We start from the raw sequence: 13,225 nt of genomic DNA, 5'->3' as shown, positions 1-13,225 counted from the left end.
GGGATAGGGCCCCTGGATCTGAGTTTCCCCCGAGCTTCCCAGTGAGTGACCACACTTTTCGTTGCAAGGCCCTCAGACGCCAACCATCCTCCCTCTTACCTCAGTGCACCAAACACTCCCTCTCCCTCTTGCTCTCTATCTGGCAAAGTCCCTATCCTTGGGTGGCAGTTCCATGTCATTTCCTCCAGGAAGCCCTCTGAGATGTTTCTCCTTTGTCGGTTGAGAGTGCCTGGTTAGTTCTCTGCAGCAGCTAAAGGGTGGGTACCCGGTCTGCCTAAAATTGGCCGTTCGTAGTTTTCACAGGTGCACCCGATAGCATTTGGATGTGGAATCTAATCAGAATGCAAACGAATAACAGGTCATGCAACACTGAATCCCGCGGTTCTGACGGTAGTCTTCACCAGCCACCTAGAGGACTAGGAAAACACCTCTAGAATTTCTGACTCAGGGGGCCTGGGACAGATCCCCAAAACGTGCCCTTCCATCATGTTCCCACGTGACGCTGATGCCGCTGGTCCAGGGACCACACTTTGAGAAGCCCTGCTCCGTGGCATCTGCCTGCTGTTCCCTTTCCAGGAATTACCCGGATGTTCAAACATGCTGCAGCCTCCATTCACTTTTTTTTTTTAATTTAAATTTTGTTAGTGAACATAGAGTGCAATATTGGTTTCTGGGGTAGAATTTAGTGATTCATCACTTACTTACAACTCCGTTCATTTTTATAAAACCCTGCCGGTAAAGGCCCCCGTAGGTGAAGGACCCGGTTCCCTGAAGGCCGAGAAGAACCGATCGACACTCTCTAACTCTTCGTATTGAAAAGTCACAACAAATCTTCCGCTTAGCTTTCTGCCGTAGTAAGTACAGGACAGTGGCCACAACAGAGTCTCTCTTTGAAGTCTGAGGATTTTGAAGGGTCCGGGTTCCAAGATCAGCTCTCACAGTTCAGAATTATAATGCAAACAGAAAATTGTCAGGATGCATACCGACCCCGAGGCATAGACAGCAGACCGTTTCTTGGAATAAATCAGATGTTTCCTTTCCTCCCCCCAAAAAGGAGTGTTAGTCAAATTCTGATATTGTTCTGATGAAGGTTTACTCTAATTTCCAAGAGATCTCGTAGGATTTAGACACGTGGCCCACAACTTTATTAATAAACATGCCATGATCGTGAATTTAGAAACTAAAGATAAAAACAGATACTCCTTGAACAACAGAGATGAGACATTCAATATGTTGGGTTTTTTGCATCTTTTTTAAAACCACGCTCTCACTTGTAAGTCTAAAATTGGCTTTAAGTCGCTGGAGAAATTGGGAGTGGAGTTAAAGCTAACCAGGGTTGGTTTTCCTTCTTTGGGGAGCCGGTGCTGTCTGGCCTGAGATCCCATTGCAGGTCTGCAAACATTCTAGTCTTTGAGACAAGGATGTGGCCGCATCCCCTGGGTTTTCTTAGGTAGGTGCATAGCCCAGGGTGCGGCTTTGCTACCCTCTGCAGAGGTCCGGCTGGGCCCCGGCTCCCCCTGGTCACTGGGGTACGACCACTCACTCTTCACACCCGCTAAGACTCAAATTGTGAAACGGGTAAAGCTAGCTTTCATCCACAATCATGAAGTGGAGAATCGCATGTGAGTCCAGGCCCTTGTTCCAGAATGATCTCCGGCCTCTGAGAGGCATGTAGCTTTTCCGTAGAAAGGAGGCGGCGTGTAGGCCCTCCTCGGTCTGAGGCCTCGTCTCTCGGCTTATGTCTTCCAGCTGCAGAACCAGAGCGAGCTGCGGGCGCCCACGGCCGAGAAAGCCGCCTTCTTCCTGGACGCCGCGATCGCCTCGCGCCGGGGCAGCCAGCAGGACTGTGACGAGGACGACCACCGCAACTCGCACATGCTTTTCACCCTGCACATCTACCAGTACCGCATGGAGAAGAGCGGGAAAGGGGGAAGTAAGTGGGGGCCGTCTCCACCCGCGGCCCAGCCTGGCATCCAGGGCAACCCTGCCCCCCACGCCCGATGTGGGGCTTGAACTCAGGACCCTGAGATCGAGACCCCCTCCCCCCTCAGTCCACCAGCCGTGCCGGCCAAGCGCCCCTGACCCTTTCTGAGCGGGGGTACCGGTACGGAGTTTGCTGATCTGGAGCTCGGATGAGGAGTCTGGGCTGCACTTTACTCTGAACCCTTGGGGGGAAAAGGGTTTGCCGTGGTGAGGCTCATTGACATGTGCATTGCCGGGGGTGGGGGGGAAGGTGAGAGACAACAAGCTGTAAACGGAAAAACAACTGGTTAGTAGTATCTTTTTGTTCACACACTTTACAGGTGCTTTTCAGGAAAGGCCAATGTTTACGCCCCAAGCACCCTGGCTGCTAGCTTGCTCATCATTAGCTCGAGTCCATTCTGTGGACCTGCAAGAAACAAAGGCATGTTTTTTAAATAGTCTCTAAATCAGACTTTGGAGTAACTAACCAGGTTCTGGCTGCCTCCGTGCCTCAGTGGCGTTCCTCTGTAAGACCTGGGGCACAGGCCTGCTCTGTGAGGAGTGGCCCTCCCGGGACCCCAGTGCCCTGGGTGCACAGTCCTCTCTGGGCTACACAGCCAGCACTGACCTCGGTGGGGCGCTCTACCCTTTGTCTGCCAAGTCCTGTACACTCTGCGCCCTGGGGCGTGTCTCAGGTGGGATTTGGGACCGTGGGTCACGTGGTGCATTGACCCAGCTGGGCTTTTTCCCCTGTGAGCCGCAGGGCTGGGCTTCTGGGCAGTAGCTTCCCTACTCTCTCGATGTCCACTTCTAAGGGCTTGCAGGAGACAGGCAGCTGGCCCCCAGGGCTCGCTGAACACGATTGCCTCAGGATGCTGGGTGCTAGGAAAACAAACACTAGCCCGAGCTCGGGGACTAACCCAGGGGCCTGGAAATTGTGAAGCTAATTGACTAACACAGAGGCGATCAACAAACCTAATTTTGGCGGAGCCTGGAGTTGGGCAGCCAACTGGGATCAGGGGCCAGGCTTCCCTGTTTCTCTGCAAGTTGGCCTGTTGCCCAGAGGCCTGGAAGCCCATGTCTGCATCCGGGAGACGGCTCTCAGGACCCCTCTTGCCCCTGGTGGAAACTCCGCCCTTCCCCAGTCTCAACGTCTCTGCTGGTCCGGTCGGCTGCCATTGGCCCTCCACCTCAGTTGCCGTTCTTTTATTCAGGGGTCGTGAAGTCCAGTTTACATTCAGAAAAACTTACCCTTTGGGTGTGTTGTTAGATGAGTTTTGGCAAAACCATACAGTTGCGTGACCCCTGCCACCACCCAGATAGAGAACAAAGCCGTCAGCACTGAAAGCCTCGCTGCCCTTTCTGGATGCTTCCTTCCCCCGACCTCTAGCTCCTGATGACCACTGGTCGGATTTTTGTCCTTTTAGTTTTGCCTTGATCCAGAATCTCATATCAGTGGAATCACGTGGTCCCCACGTGTGACCTTTTGTGTCTGCCTTCTTGCGTCTGGCGTAAGGCATCTGAGACTCATTCACGTTGTTGTGTGTCCTGGTGGTTTGCTTGTTTTTCTTGACGGAGCCTGGAGACTTGCCCCTACCCCTCCTCCTATGCCCAGGCCTGAGATCTCACGTATGCCCTGGTCTTGGGGGCTGCCCAGGAATCGAGATACTGGCCTCACTGGTGGGACACTGGGCGCCCTGGGAGGTGAGCCAGCAGCAGCCTGGACCTCTCTTAATCCAGGCAGGGTCATGAAGGTCTGACTGCAGGGCGAGCAAGAGAGTTTGGGAAATTTCCACAGGAGATTGATTCTGAGTGATGGGCTCACGCTAAGTATCACACATCCGTTTAGAAAAACTTTCTCAAAGATGGAAACAACGGATTAGGATAGGGATGAGAAGATCCAGACCTTTACAACTCACCACAGAATTTCCCCCCCTAACAGTCTGGGGGCTGGCTTTCAGTTCTGCGCGCACTGTTTTTTCTGTGTCTAAGCAGCATGAACGTGGGAGTCTGAGAAACGTTTTATTCTTTTAAGCTTTTTTTAAAATTTTATTTAAGCTTTATTTCTTTTAAGTTCTATTAAGTCAATAATAATGATAATGAGAACCTGCCGGGGGTGCTTGTACTTTCAGCAGAGAGAGACTCGCAAAAGATCTGAATTTTCAGCCAAATTGCTTCCAAATGGCGCTGAGTGGAAGCTCTCAGGAGATGGCATAATCTCGTTCTAGGTTTCGAACTGTGCTGAAAACAACTGTTTTCAGTTTTTCACTTTTTTTTCGTGGTTCTGTTCTCGATTTGGAACCCAGAAGTAGGGAGGAATCTTGAAAATAAACAGTTAAGTAAATGACTGCAACTGTAAGAACTTGAAATTCAGCTTCCCAGAAGTGCGGGGGGGGCCCTTCCCTCAACCCACCCACCCTCCCCCAGTCACTACGCGGCCCGTCCGGGCACTTACGGAATATTTAACATCCCATTCCCCTTCTTGCTGTTTATATGTCATGAAGGCAAATTGCTTTTAAATAATAAATTCAGGGTAAAGGAGAAGGCAGGTACCGTTAATGGCTCCCCAAAACCCTTTTCGGTACTTTTTAATGTATCTGTAGATGAGAAGGACAGGGGTGGGGGGACACCAGGGGACGTCACCTGCCTGCCACGGCACCTGGCTTCCTGGGAGGAGAGGAATCCAGGCCAGGATGTGCACAGCCAGCCTCCCGCCCGTGGCTCGCTTGACTTCAGTGAATTTACATCTGCTTAAAATATAATGAGATTCAGAGTGTTGTTTAAAATGGAAATTTTTGTTTACTTATATATAAGTAATAATCCCTGTGGACCTGGCAGCCAGAACTCAATTAAAGGAAAGTTTATTAATTAGTTAACCTGCAGGGAAGCAGAAAGTGGAGCGTGCTGTTGGGAACGGGGCCATCAGAAGCTTAGATGGTGGATTTCGGGGCGGTCCCTGCCGCGAGAACTACCATGTGTATGCGTGCACCTGAATCTTACACGTGTGTGTTTTATACGCGCATACGTGTACAGACATAGGCACAGATAAGGAGGCGGACAAAAATGTTTTAAATATGTCCTATCAGGATAGAAGAGAAAATTCTACTTTCATGTATTACTGTTCTGCACATAGGATTAGGTAGAGCTTAAAATATTTCCCTAGTTTAAAGGGTTTGTGGGGTCTTAGTGGGGCTGATTCTCCACCTGTTCCAGAGCCTTCCCCCTCTTTGCCTGTTCATCTCTAAAGGCTGAGAACACCCAGGGGAATTCCAGCCTCGGGAAAGAGCCTGAAGGCCCAGATCCAGAGCTGCTCCTCATAAAAATGGGTTAGGAGTCTGTCCACACTGCATTAAATCAAATGGAACGTGTGCTAAATTTTTTTTTAAATCAGTGTATTTCTCTGTTTCCTCATTTAGCTCTGTTTCTGAAAGAGACCATCCGCTTATCTTTCACATCAGCAGATGGTGTGAGTTCAGAAAAGTCCTCTCGTGCAATGCACGGTTAATTGAGAAAGTTAGTAGAGGGGAGAGTCCTGTAAAATGAGACGTTCATGCCATGAACATTTTATTCCAGCTTGAAACATACAAATGAGTATTTATTCATCCATCTTCTGATGCCAGGCCACGGTTTTCTCTTTGATATGAGTTTGCGACTTAAAGTTCTGCTTTTACAAACGATGCTCATACTAATAGTCTGTTGTTTGCTTTAAATTTCTTCTAAGTGATTCAAGAACTCAAAAGACATTTATGCAGCCAGCTGGTATTAGACCTTTTCTAGATTCTTAAATTTTTTTCCACTCTATAATTTCTCATTTCCACCTAATTCGGCATCTCTTATTTTTTTAAAAAAGATTTTATTTATCTGAGAGACAGAACATGAGCAGGGTTGGGGAGGGAGAGGGAGAAGCAGGCTCCCTACTGAGCAGGGAGCCCGACGCAGGGCTCTATCCCAGGACCTGGAGATCATGACCTGAGCCGAAGGCAGACGCTTCACCAACTGAGCCCCCCAGGCATCCCTCAGCATCTCTTTTTAAAAACTAACTCATTTTTATCTCTTCTTTCCAAAGCATTGAGTTAGTTTTTAGAGAAACATTAGCTCTGTTTACACAAGCATATCTTATTGGTTTGCATAAGATTTGCTTCTATTTTTTCCGTAATGACAAGTGGCATCCCTCGGTTTAGGAGGAAACGTGTTAAGTATACAGCTCTTTTGCAGGGAGCAAGAGAGCTCAGACATTCGAGAAAACAGCACAGGCCACGTGGATCCCACGTGCTGAGGGCATCAGTCGACATGCCCCACAGGTGATGGCCGCAGGGCAAGGCGGCCTTCCCAAAGTTTGCTGGGACTGAGAGTCACCTGGGGAACTTTCCTGTGAATCCCAGTGCCTGTGGTGCCCTGCGGGCCTGTTAAATTGGAAAGCCTTGGCGTTGGAGCCAGCCATCCGCGTTCTCTTAGCGTCTAAGGGGATTCTGACACGCAGCCAAGTTTGGCGAGCCACGAAGTTAGGAGAAGGTGAGTTAAAAGACCTTCTCCGTGCTTTACGGTGAGCTCTGGATCTTCCTCTTAGCTTCGGCGTTCATTTTTTAGATATTGGGCAATTTATTTTTTATTTTGGGGGGCGATTTATTTAACCCCCGTGAACCTCGTTTTCCTCTTCTGCCCCACGGAACCGATTCTCGCATTACAGGAATGTTGTAGAAATTAAGTGCTAGTAGGAGAAGAGCATTTCCTGGCACCTCCCGGGCCTTCGGTGAACGTGAGTGAGGAGGGTGGTTCAGGAGTGGGGTGAAATTCGGATTGCTGCCTGGGGGGAGAGTAAGGCGTGTGGGGGTTTGGGTTTGGCCAAGCTCCCCGTTTACCATATATCTGCAAGAGAGGAGTGAAGGGTAACTGAAGGCAGTTTGGCTCCGGTCACCGTGCAGCTGCGGCCCCAGAAATCTGACGAGTGGGTGAGGAATCCGCTTCTTACCTGCTCGGACTGTTCATTGATCGCGGAACTTTCTCGCCGGCCATCTGTAGTAATGCAGGTTCTTGCCAGCAGCAGATGGCCGAGGCGCTCCCACCTCTTCCCTTCTGCTGAAGCACCACGTGTGGAACCCGGAGTTCTGGGGCTCCTGGGACTTGAGTGGGCTCGGCGGACAGACTCGATTTTCCATTGTCTGAATGTGACTCCCGTTTTGAGTCATGCAGATATAATTATAGGTATTTTATAACGTTCCTCTGCGGCACGGTCTAAACTGTGCCTTTTGTTCTCTGTCTTCTGTTTCACTCCATGTACATTATGCATTTTATTCCATTACATCAAATGGGCTATTAGAGTCTGAAAGTCCAAGCCGGTCCCTGTCTTTGCCCTTTAATCTGCGGTGCAGGTGGAATGGCTGAGCTGCTCCTGTCTATATAATTAGGTTGCAAAACAGATGATCTGTTTTGCTTTAAAAATAACTATTTCCCTAGCACGCTGCCGTGACCTGATCTTGCATGATCCGAGATGGAATAAAAGAGAAGTTACGTATTGTATCTCGTGAGGGTTTTCCCTGGGGATCGTGGAAGGTGAAGAAAATGTAGTGTCCTTGATGTGAACAGTTCTTGGCCATGGATGTACCAGAGTCGCCGGACCTGCCTGAATGGAAATGCTGGGCTTTCTGTAAACACTCAACACGTGTTTTCTAGATGTGGACACGGAGGGTGGGGCCCAGTAGAGGCAAAGTGAGGAGTAGGACAGTGGTTCCCGAATGTCTTCATTCCATAGTGTGAGCAGAGCCTCTGCCTACAGATGTGGGGGCGCCCAGAGACTGGCCGCAGGCTCCTCACACATCCACAGGACCCAGACCCCCGCCTGTCCCTCCCCCTGCATCTACTTTCCCACCCACCCCTTCTCTGCTTTCCCCCAAGTCATGGTTTCTGTAACAGCTTGCAGAAGTTTCTGTGTCTACCTTTGCTGCTTGCCTTCCACGCAGAGCCGGGGGGGGGGGGAGGCTCAGAGGGCACAGACGCCTTCCCAGAGGCAGAAGGAGCTGAGCCATCCTGGACGGTGGGAATCCGGAGGCCCGAAGAGCCAGAGTCTGCGGCCGCCTGGGGAGTGAGGGGAGTGGGGAGAGGATCTAGAAGCTGGGGTCACATGCTGGGGGTGCACTCCCCTCAGAGAGTGGGGCCGTGGCAAAAAGGGAGCCTAGTGCCCCTGCCGTGTGGGGAACCGGCTGAGGCCATGTGGGGCGGGATGAGGAGCACGGGTCTTGCAGGGGGGAAGCCCAGCTGCCCCCCCCACCCCGGGATGGTCATGGCAGTTTTCCTGGTTGAGAGCAAAATAGGAGCAGCTGGGAGGCTTAGTCGGTGAAGCGTCTGCCTTCGGCTCAGGTCATGATCTCCGGGTCCTGGGATAGAGCCCTGTGTCGGGCTCCCTGCTCAGCGGGGGTCTGCTTCTCCCTCTCTCTCTCTCTGCCCCTCGCCCGTGCTCTCTTGTGATCTCGTGCGTGCTCTTTCTCAAATACATAAAGTCTTTAAAAGAACAAAATAGCCTTAGCAAGATACACCTGAGACAGTGATCCCCATATCTGGTTTTGCCACACGTATGTACACCCATGAAACGTCCGTATGATCGAGAGAACGTAGCCTTCACCCTCAGAACTTCTCTGCTGAAGTGTCTTTTGACACTTTCTGAAATTGTTTTTGTCTTCGAATTTGGTTTTGAGAGTTTTTCATATACTCTGTATAAAAGTCCTTTATCAGATATGTATTTTACAGATATTTTCTCCCAGGCTGTGGCTTGCTTTTTTTATTCTCTTAACCATGTATTTTGAAGAGCAAATGTAGTTCATTCTTACGAAGTCCAGTTTATTTGTGTGTTCTCTTATAAATCACGTTTTTGGTTTCACAGCTAAGAAATCTTTGCCTAACCCAAGATCAGAAAGGTTTCATACTATGCTTTTTTTTCTGGAAGCTTTATAATTTTAGGTTTTATATTTAGATCTTTGATTCATTTTTTTAGTAAATTGTGTAATGTGTGGATTAAAGGGGTTTATTTGGCATATATGTGTAGAGAGCGGGAGAGAAGGCAGTATCTTCGGTCTGATAAAGGTGTTTCTGAACCTGCTAACATACTGGTAAAAGACGTGTGGTTTATATATGGTGTATATGTATAATCTGAGAGAGCGTGTGTGAGCAGTGGGAGGGGCACACGTAGAGAGCAAGAGACTCTCCAGCAGACTTTGCCCTGAGTGCGGAGCCCAATGCGGGGCTCCATCGCCCAACCCCGTGCTATATATAATGGTTCCAGTACCATTTGTTACAAAAACTATTCTCTCTCTCTACTAAATTACATTTGTTAAAAATCATTCACCTTTGTGTGGCTCTTTTCGGACTCTACTGTTCCATTGATCCGTTTATCTCTAGACCACAGCACATTGTCTTGGTTTATGTGGCTTTATTATAACCCTTGAAATCACCTACTGTTCTATTAGCCTTCCAATTCTGTATTTGTTTTAAAAGTTGTTTTGACTATTCTAGGTCCTTTGCATTTCCATATAAATTTTAGAGGTGGCTTCTAAATTGACTTTGTAGCCTCGCTTTCTACCGAAAAAGATCGCCGGGATCTTGATTGGGGTTCTACTGAATGTCTAGATCCCTTGGGTGAGAATTAACATCTTAACGGCACGTGGAGGCAGTTTCTCTCCCTGATTTTTACGTCTTTGTTACTGTGTCTCAGCAGCATTCTGTAGATCTGTCTTCTGTGCAGTTCATGCTGAAGTACTTCATATTTTTACACTGTTGTAAATGTATTTAAGATTTTATTTGAGAGAGAGAGCATGAGCACAAGCAGGGGGAGGGGTCAGGGGAGAGGGAGAAGCAGACTCCCCTCTGAGCAGGGAGCCCGACGTGGGACTTGATCCCAGGACCCCGGGATCATGACTTGAGCTGAAGTCAGACGCTTAACTGACTGAGCCACCCAGGCACCCCTGTAAATGGTGTTTTAAAATTTCCATCTCTAGTTGTTTGTAGCTACTATATAGAAGTACGGGGTGCCTGACGGGCTCAGTCCGTAGAGCATGTGACTTTTGATCTTGGGGTTGTGAGTTCAAGCCCCACATTGGGCATGGAGCCTACCCAAAAAAAAAGTTTGTTTGTTTGTTTTTTTTTTTTAAATATCTGTTCATCTTCTATCTTGCAACCTTGTGAAGTTCTCTTTATTCGTTCTAGTTGCTTTTTTGTGGATTCTTTTAGATTTTCTATGCAGATGATTATGTTAGTCCGCAAATAAAGACTGTTTGACTTTGTGCTTCCCTACTGGATACCTTTTCTGTTTTCTTGACCTACTGTACTGCTACAACCCCGACCACAACATTGAGTAGAACTGGTAAGAGTGAGCATTCTTGTCTTGTTCCTGATCTTAGAAGGCATTTGATCTTTTACCGTTAAGTATGATGTTAAAAGTGGATTTTTCAGAAACTCCTTATCAAACTGAGGATACTGCCTTCTGAGCAGTATTTTGCTGAGAATTTTAATCCGGAATGGATGTTGACTTTTGTTAGATGTTTTTCCTGCATCTACTGAGTGAATCCTGTAGTTGTGTTGTTTTCTTTTTTTCTTTCTCTCCTCTTCTCTTCCTCTTCTCCCCCTCCTCTTCTCCCCCTCCTCTCTTTTTTATCTTTCTTTTTTTTCTTTTTTTAGTTAATATGGTGAATTCCATTAGTTTTTTGTTTTGTTTTGTTTTTGTTAACCAACCTTGCATTTCTGGGATAAAGCCCACTTACTCATGGTGTAAAGTCCTTTTTATATGCTCCTAGATACAACTCCCTAATGTGGTTCTCTAATTTGTTTAGAAATTTTGCATCCATGCTTACAAGGGGTATTGGTCTTTGGTTTCCTGTCTTTGTAATTTTCTTGATCTGTTTTTGGTATCAGGGTAATCCTGGCCTCATAGAATGAGTTGGAAATATTCTCTCCTATTTAGTTTTCGGGAAGAATTTGTGTAGAATTGGTATAGTCTTTTCCATTCTTACACTTTATCATTTCTTAAGTGCTTGATTGAATTTTCCAGTGCGGCCATGTGACCCTGGAGTTTTCTCTGTGAAAAGGTTGTTAACTGTTGTTAACTCCAGATCCTGTTTCTTTAACAGACATAGATCTATTCATCTTACCTGTTACTCCTTGAAGGAGCTTTGGGACTTGACATCTTTCAAGACATTTGTCCATTGTTCCAAGTTGTCTAATTGACTGGTGTGATGTTTCCTTATTATCCTTTTTATCTGTAGAAACGGTAGCAAGTCCATCTCTCGCATTCCTGACATAATTTGTGTCTTCTCTCCTTCTTTCTGGATCAGCCATTCTAGAGATTTATGGAAGAACCAGCTCTTGGCTTAATGGATTTTTCTCTCTTTATTTTTCTATTCCACTGACTTCTGCTTTTATGTTCATTCTTTTCCTTTCTCCTATTTAAGCTTTGCTTTTTTTTTTTTTTTAACATAAGGTGGAAGCTGAGATCATTGTTGTGAGAACTCTGTTTTCTAACGGTGGCATTTAATGCTATAAATTTCCTTCTCTGTAATTCTTCGGTGATCCCACAAATCTTCCTCATTCACTTAAAAACACTCTCTAATTTCCATTTTGATTTCCTCTTTGACCATAGGTTATTTGGAGCTGTATTGTTGAGTTTCAAAATACTTGGGAATTTTCCAGATATCTTTCTATACGGACTTCCAATTTAATTCCATCATGTCAGAGAACATACCTTGATGTGAATCCTTTAAAATATGTTTAGACTTGGTTTATGGACCAGAATATGGTCTGTCTTGGGACTTGTTTTGTGTGTATTTCAAAAGAATGTGTATCCTGCTGTTGTTGGGTTGAGTGTTCTATAAATGTCAAGTGGAACAAGTTGGTTGACCGTGCTTTCCAAATCTTCTAGATCTTTACTGTTTTTTTTTTTTTTTTTGGTCTACTTGTTATATCAATTCTTGAAGGGTAATGTGAAACCTACAACTATAATTACGGACTCTTGGAGTTCTATCAGCTTTTGCTTCAAGTATTTGGACGTCTGTTATTAGATGCGTAACTTTTTGATTGTTAGGACCTCTGATGAATCATCCCCTTTATGGAATGTTCCTATTTGCTTCTATTCACACTTTCTGTCTTAAGTTTCTTTTGTTTAATATTGATATAACCATTTCAGCTCTCTTACGGCCACTGTTTGCATGGTACAGCCTTTCCCACTCTTACACTTTTAATGGATTGTTGCTTTATATTTGAAGTGCATTTCTTGTAGGGCTCACTCTTTTATCCAGTCTGACAATTTCTCCCTTTCAAATAAGAGTATTCAGACTATTTACATTTCATGTAATTATTGACATGGTTTGGTCCAAATTCTTATTTTTTCATAGGTTTTCTATTCAACGTATCTGTTCTTTCTTTTCCTTTGTGTTTTTGTCTGCCTTTTTTGGACTTAATATTTGTAAGAATTTCACTGTATATCCTTTGTTGGATTAATAGCTGTAACTCTTCACTATTTACTGATTGCTTTAGGCTTTATAGTATACGCCTTTAAGTTATTACAGGCTGGGGGCACCAGGTGGCTCAGTCGGTTAAGCGATTGCCTTCAGCTCAGGTCATGATCTCCAGGTCCTGGGATCGAGTCCCGAGTTGGGCTCCCTGCTCAGCGGGGAGCCTGCTTCTCCCTCTCCCTCTGCTGCTGCTCCCCCTGCTTGTGCTCTCTCTCTCTCTCTCTCTCTCAAATGTATAAAGGCTTTTAGAAAAGTTGTTATGGTCTGCTGTCAAGTGATATTATAGCACTTCATAAATGGAATAAGAACCCTGAAATGGAGCACCTCCGTTTCCTCACTTCTAACCTTTGTGCCATTGTCGTCGAACTTTTAAATTTTGTATATGTTATAACCCACACATGACAGTGTCCTTAGTTTTGCAGCCAATTATCTTTCAAAGAGATTTAAATAATGGGGGGAGCATACATTTACTGGTGTAGTTCTCCTTTCCAGAGTTCCTCATTCCTTTGTGTAGATCCTCTGTGGGTTTGCTTTCGATAAATTCTTCCCGCTTTTTTAAGTCTGAAAAAGTCTTTTTATTTCCCTTTTGCCTTAGAATGATACCTTCGTTGGATATATTATTCTAGGTTGACAGTTTTCAGTACTCTAGAAGTGTTGCTTGGCAATCCTCCCACTTGTATTATTTCCCACAACAAACCTGCCATCATCCTCATCTTTGGTCCTTTGCATGGAACCTGTTTTGAAGACTTTGTTCGTTATCACCGGTGTTA

The 13,225-nt window shown here is 46.2% G+C and overlaps 1 protein-coding gene across 1 annotated transcript in view; it reads left to right on the top strand.

Annotated features, from left to right (window-relative positions):
- KIF26B (kinesin family member 26B) overlaps positions 1 to 13,225 on the top strand; it is a 426,956-nt gene that overhangs the window by 367,629 nt on the left and 46,102 nt on the right. The window contains exon 9 of the mRNA XM_034667636.1: positions 1,750 to 1,933. Within this exon, the coding sequence (XP_034523527.1) occupies positions 1,750 to 1,933 (184 nt within the window). The remainder of the gene's footprint in view (positions 1 to 1,749; positions 1,934 to 13,225) is intronic.

This window comes from Ailuropoda melanoleuca, chromosome 8 (assembly GCF_002007445.2).
Source record: "Ailuropoda melanoleuca isolate Jingjing chromosome 8, ASM200744v2, whole genome shotgun sequence".
Lineage (NCBI taxonomy): Eukaryota > Metazoa > Chordata > Mammalia > Carnivora > Ursidae > Ailuropoda > Ailuropoda melanoleuca.
This window is presented reverse-complemented; position numbering and strand designations above follow the sequence as displayed.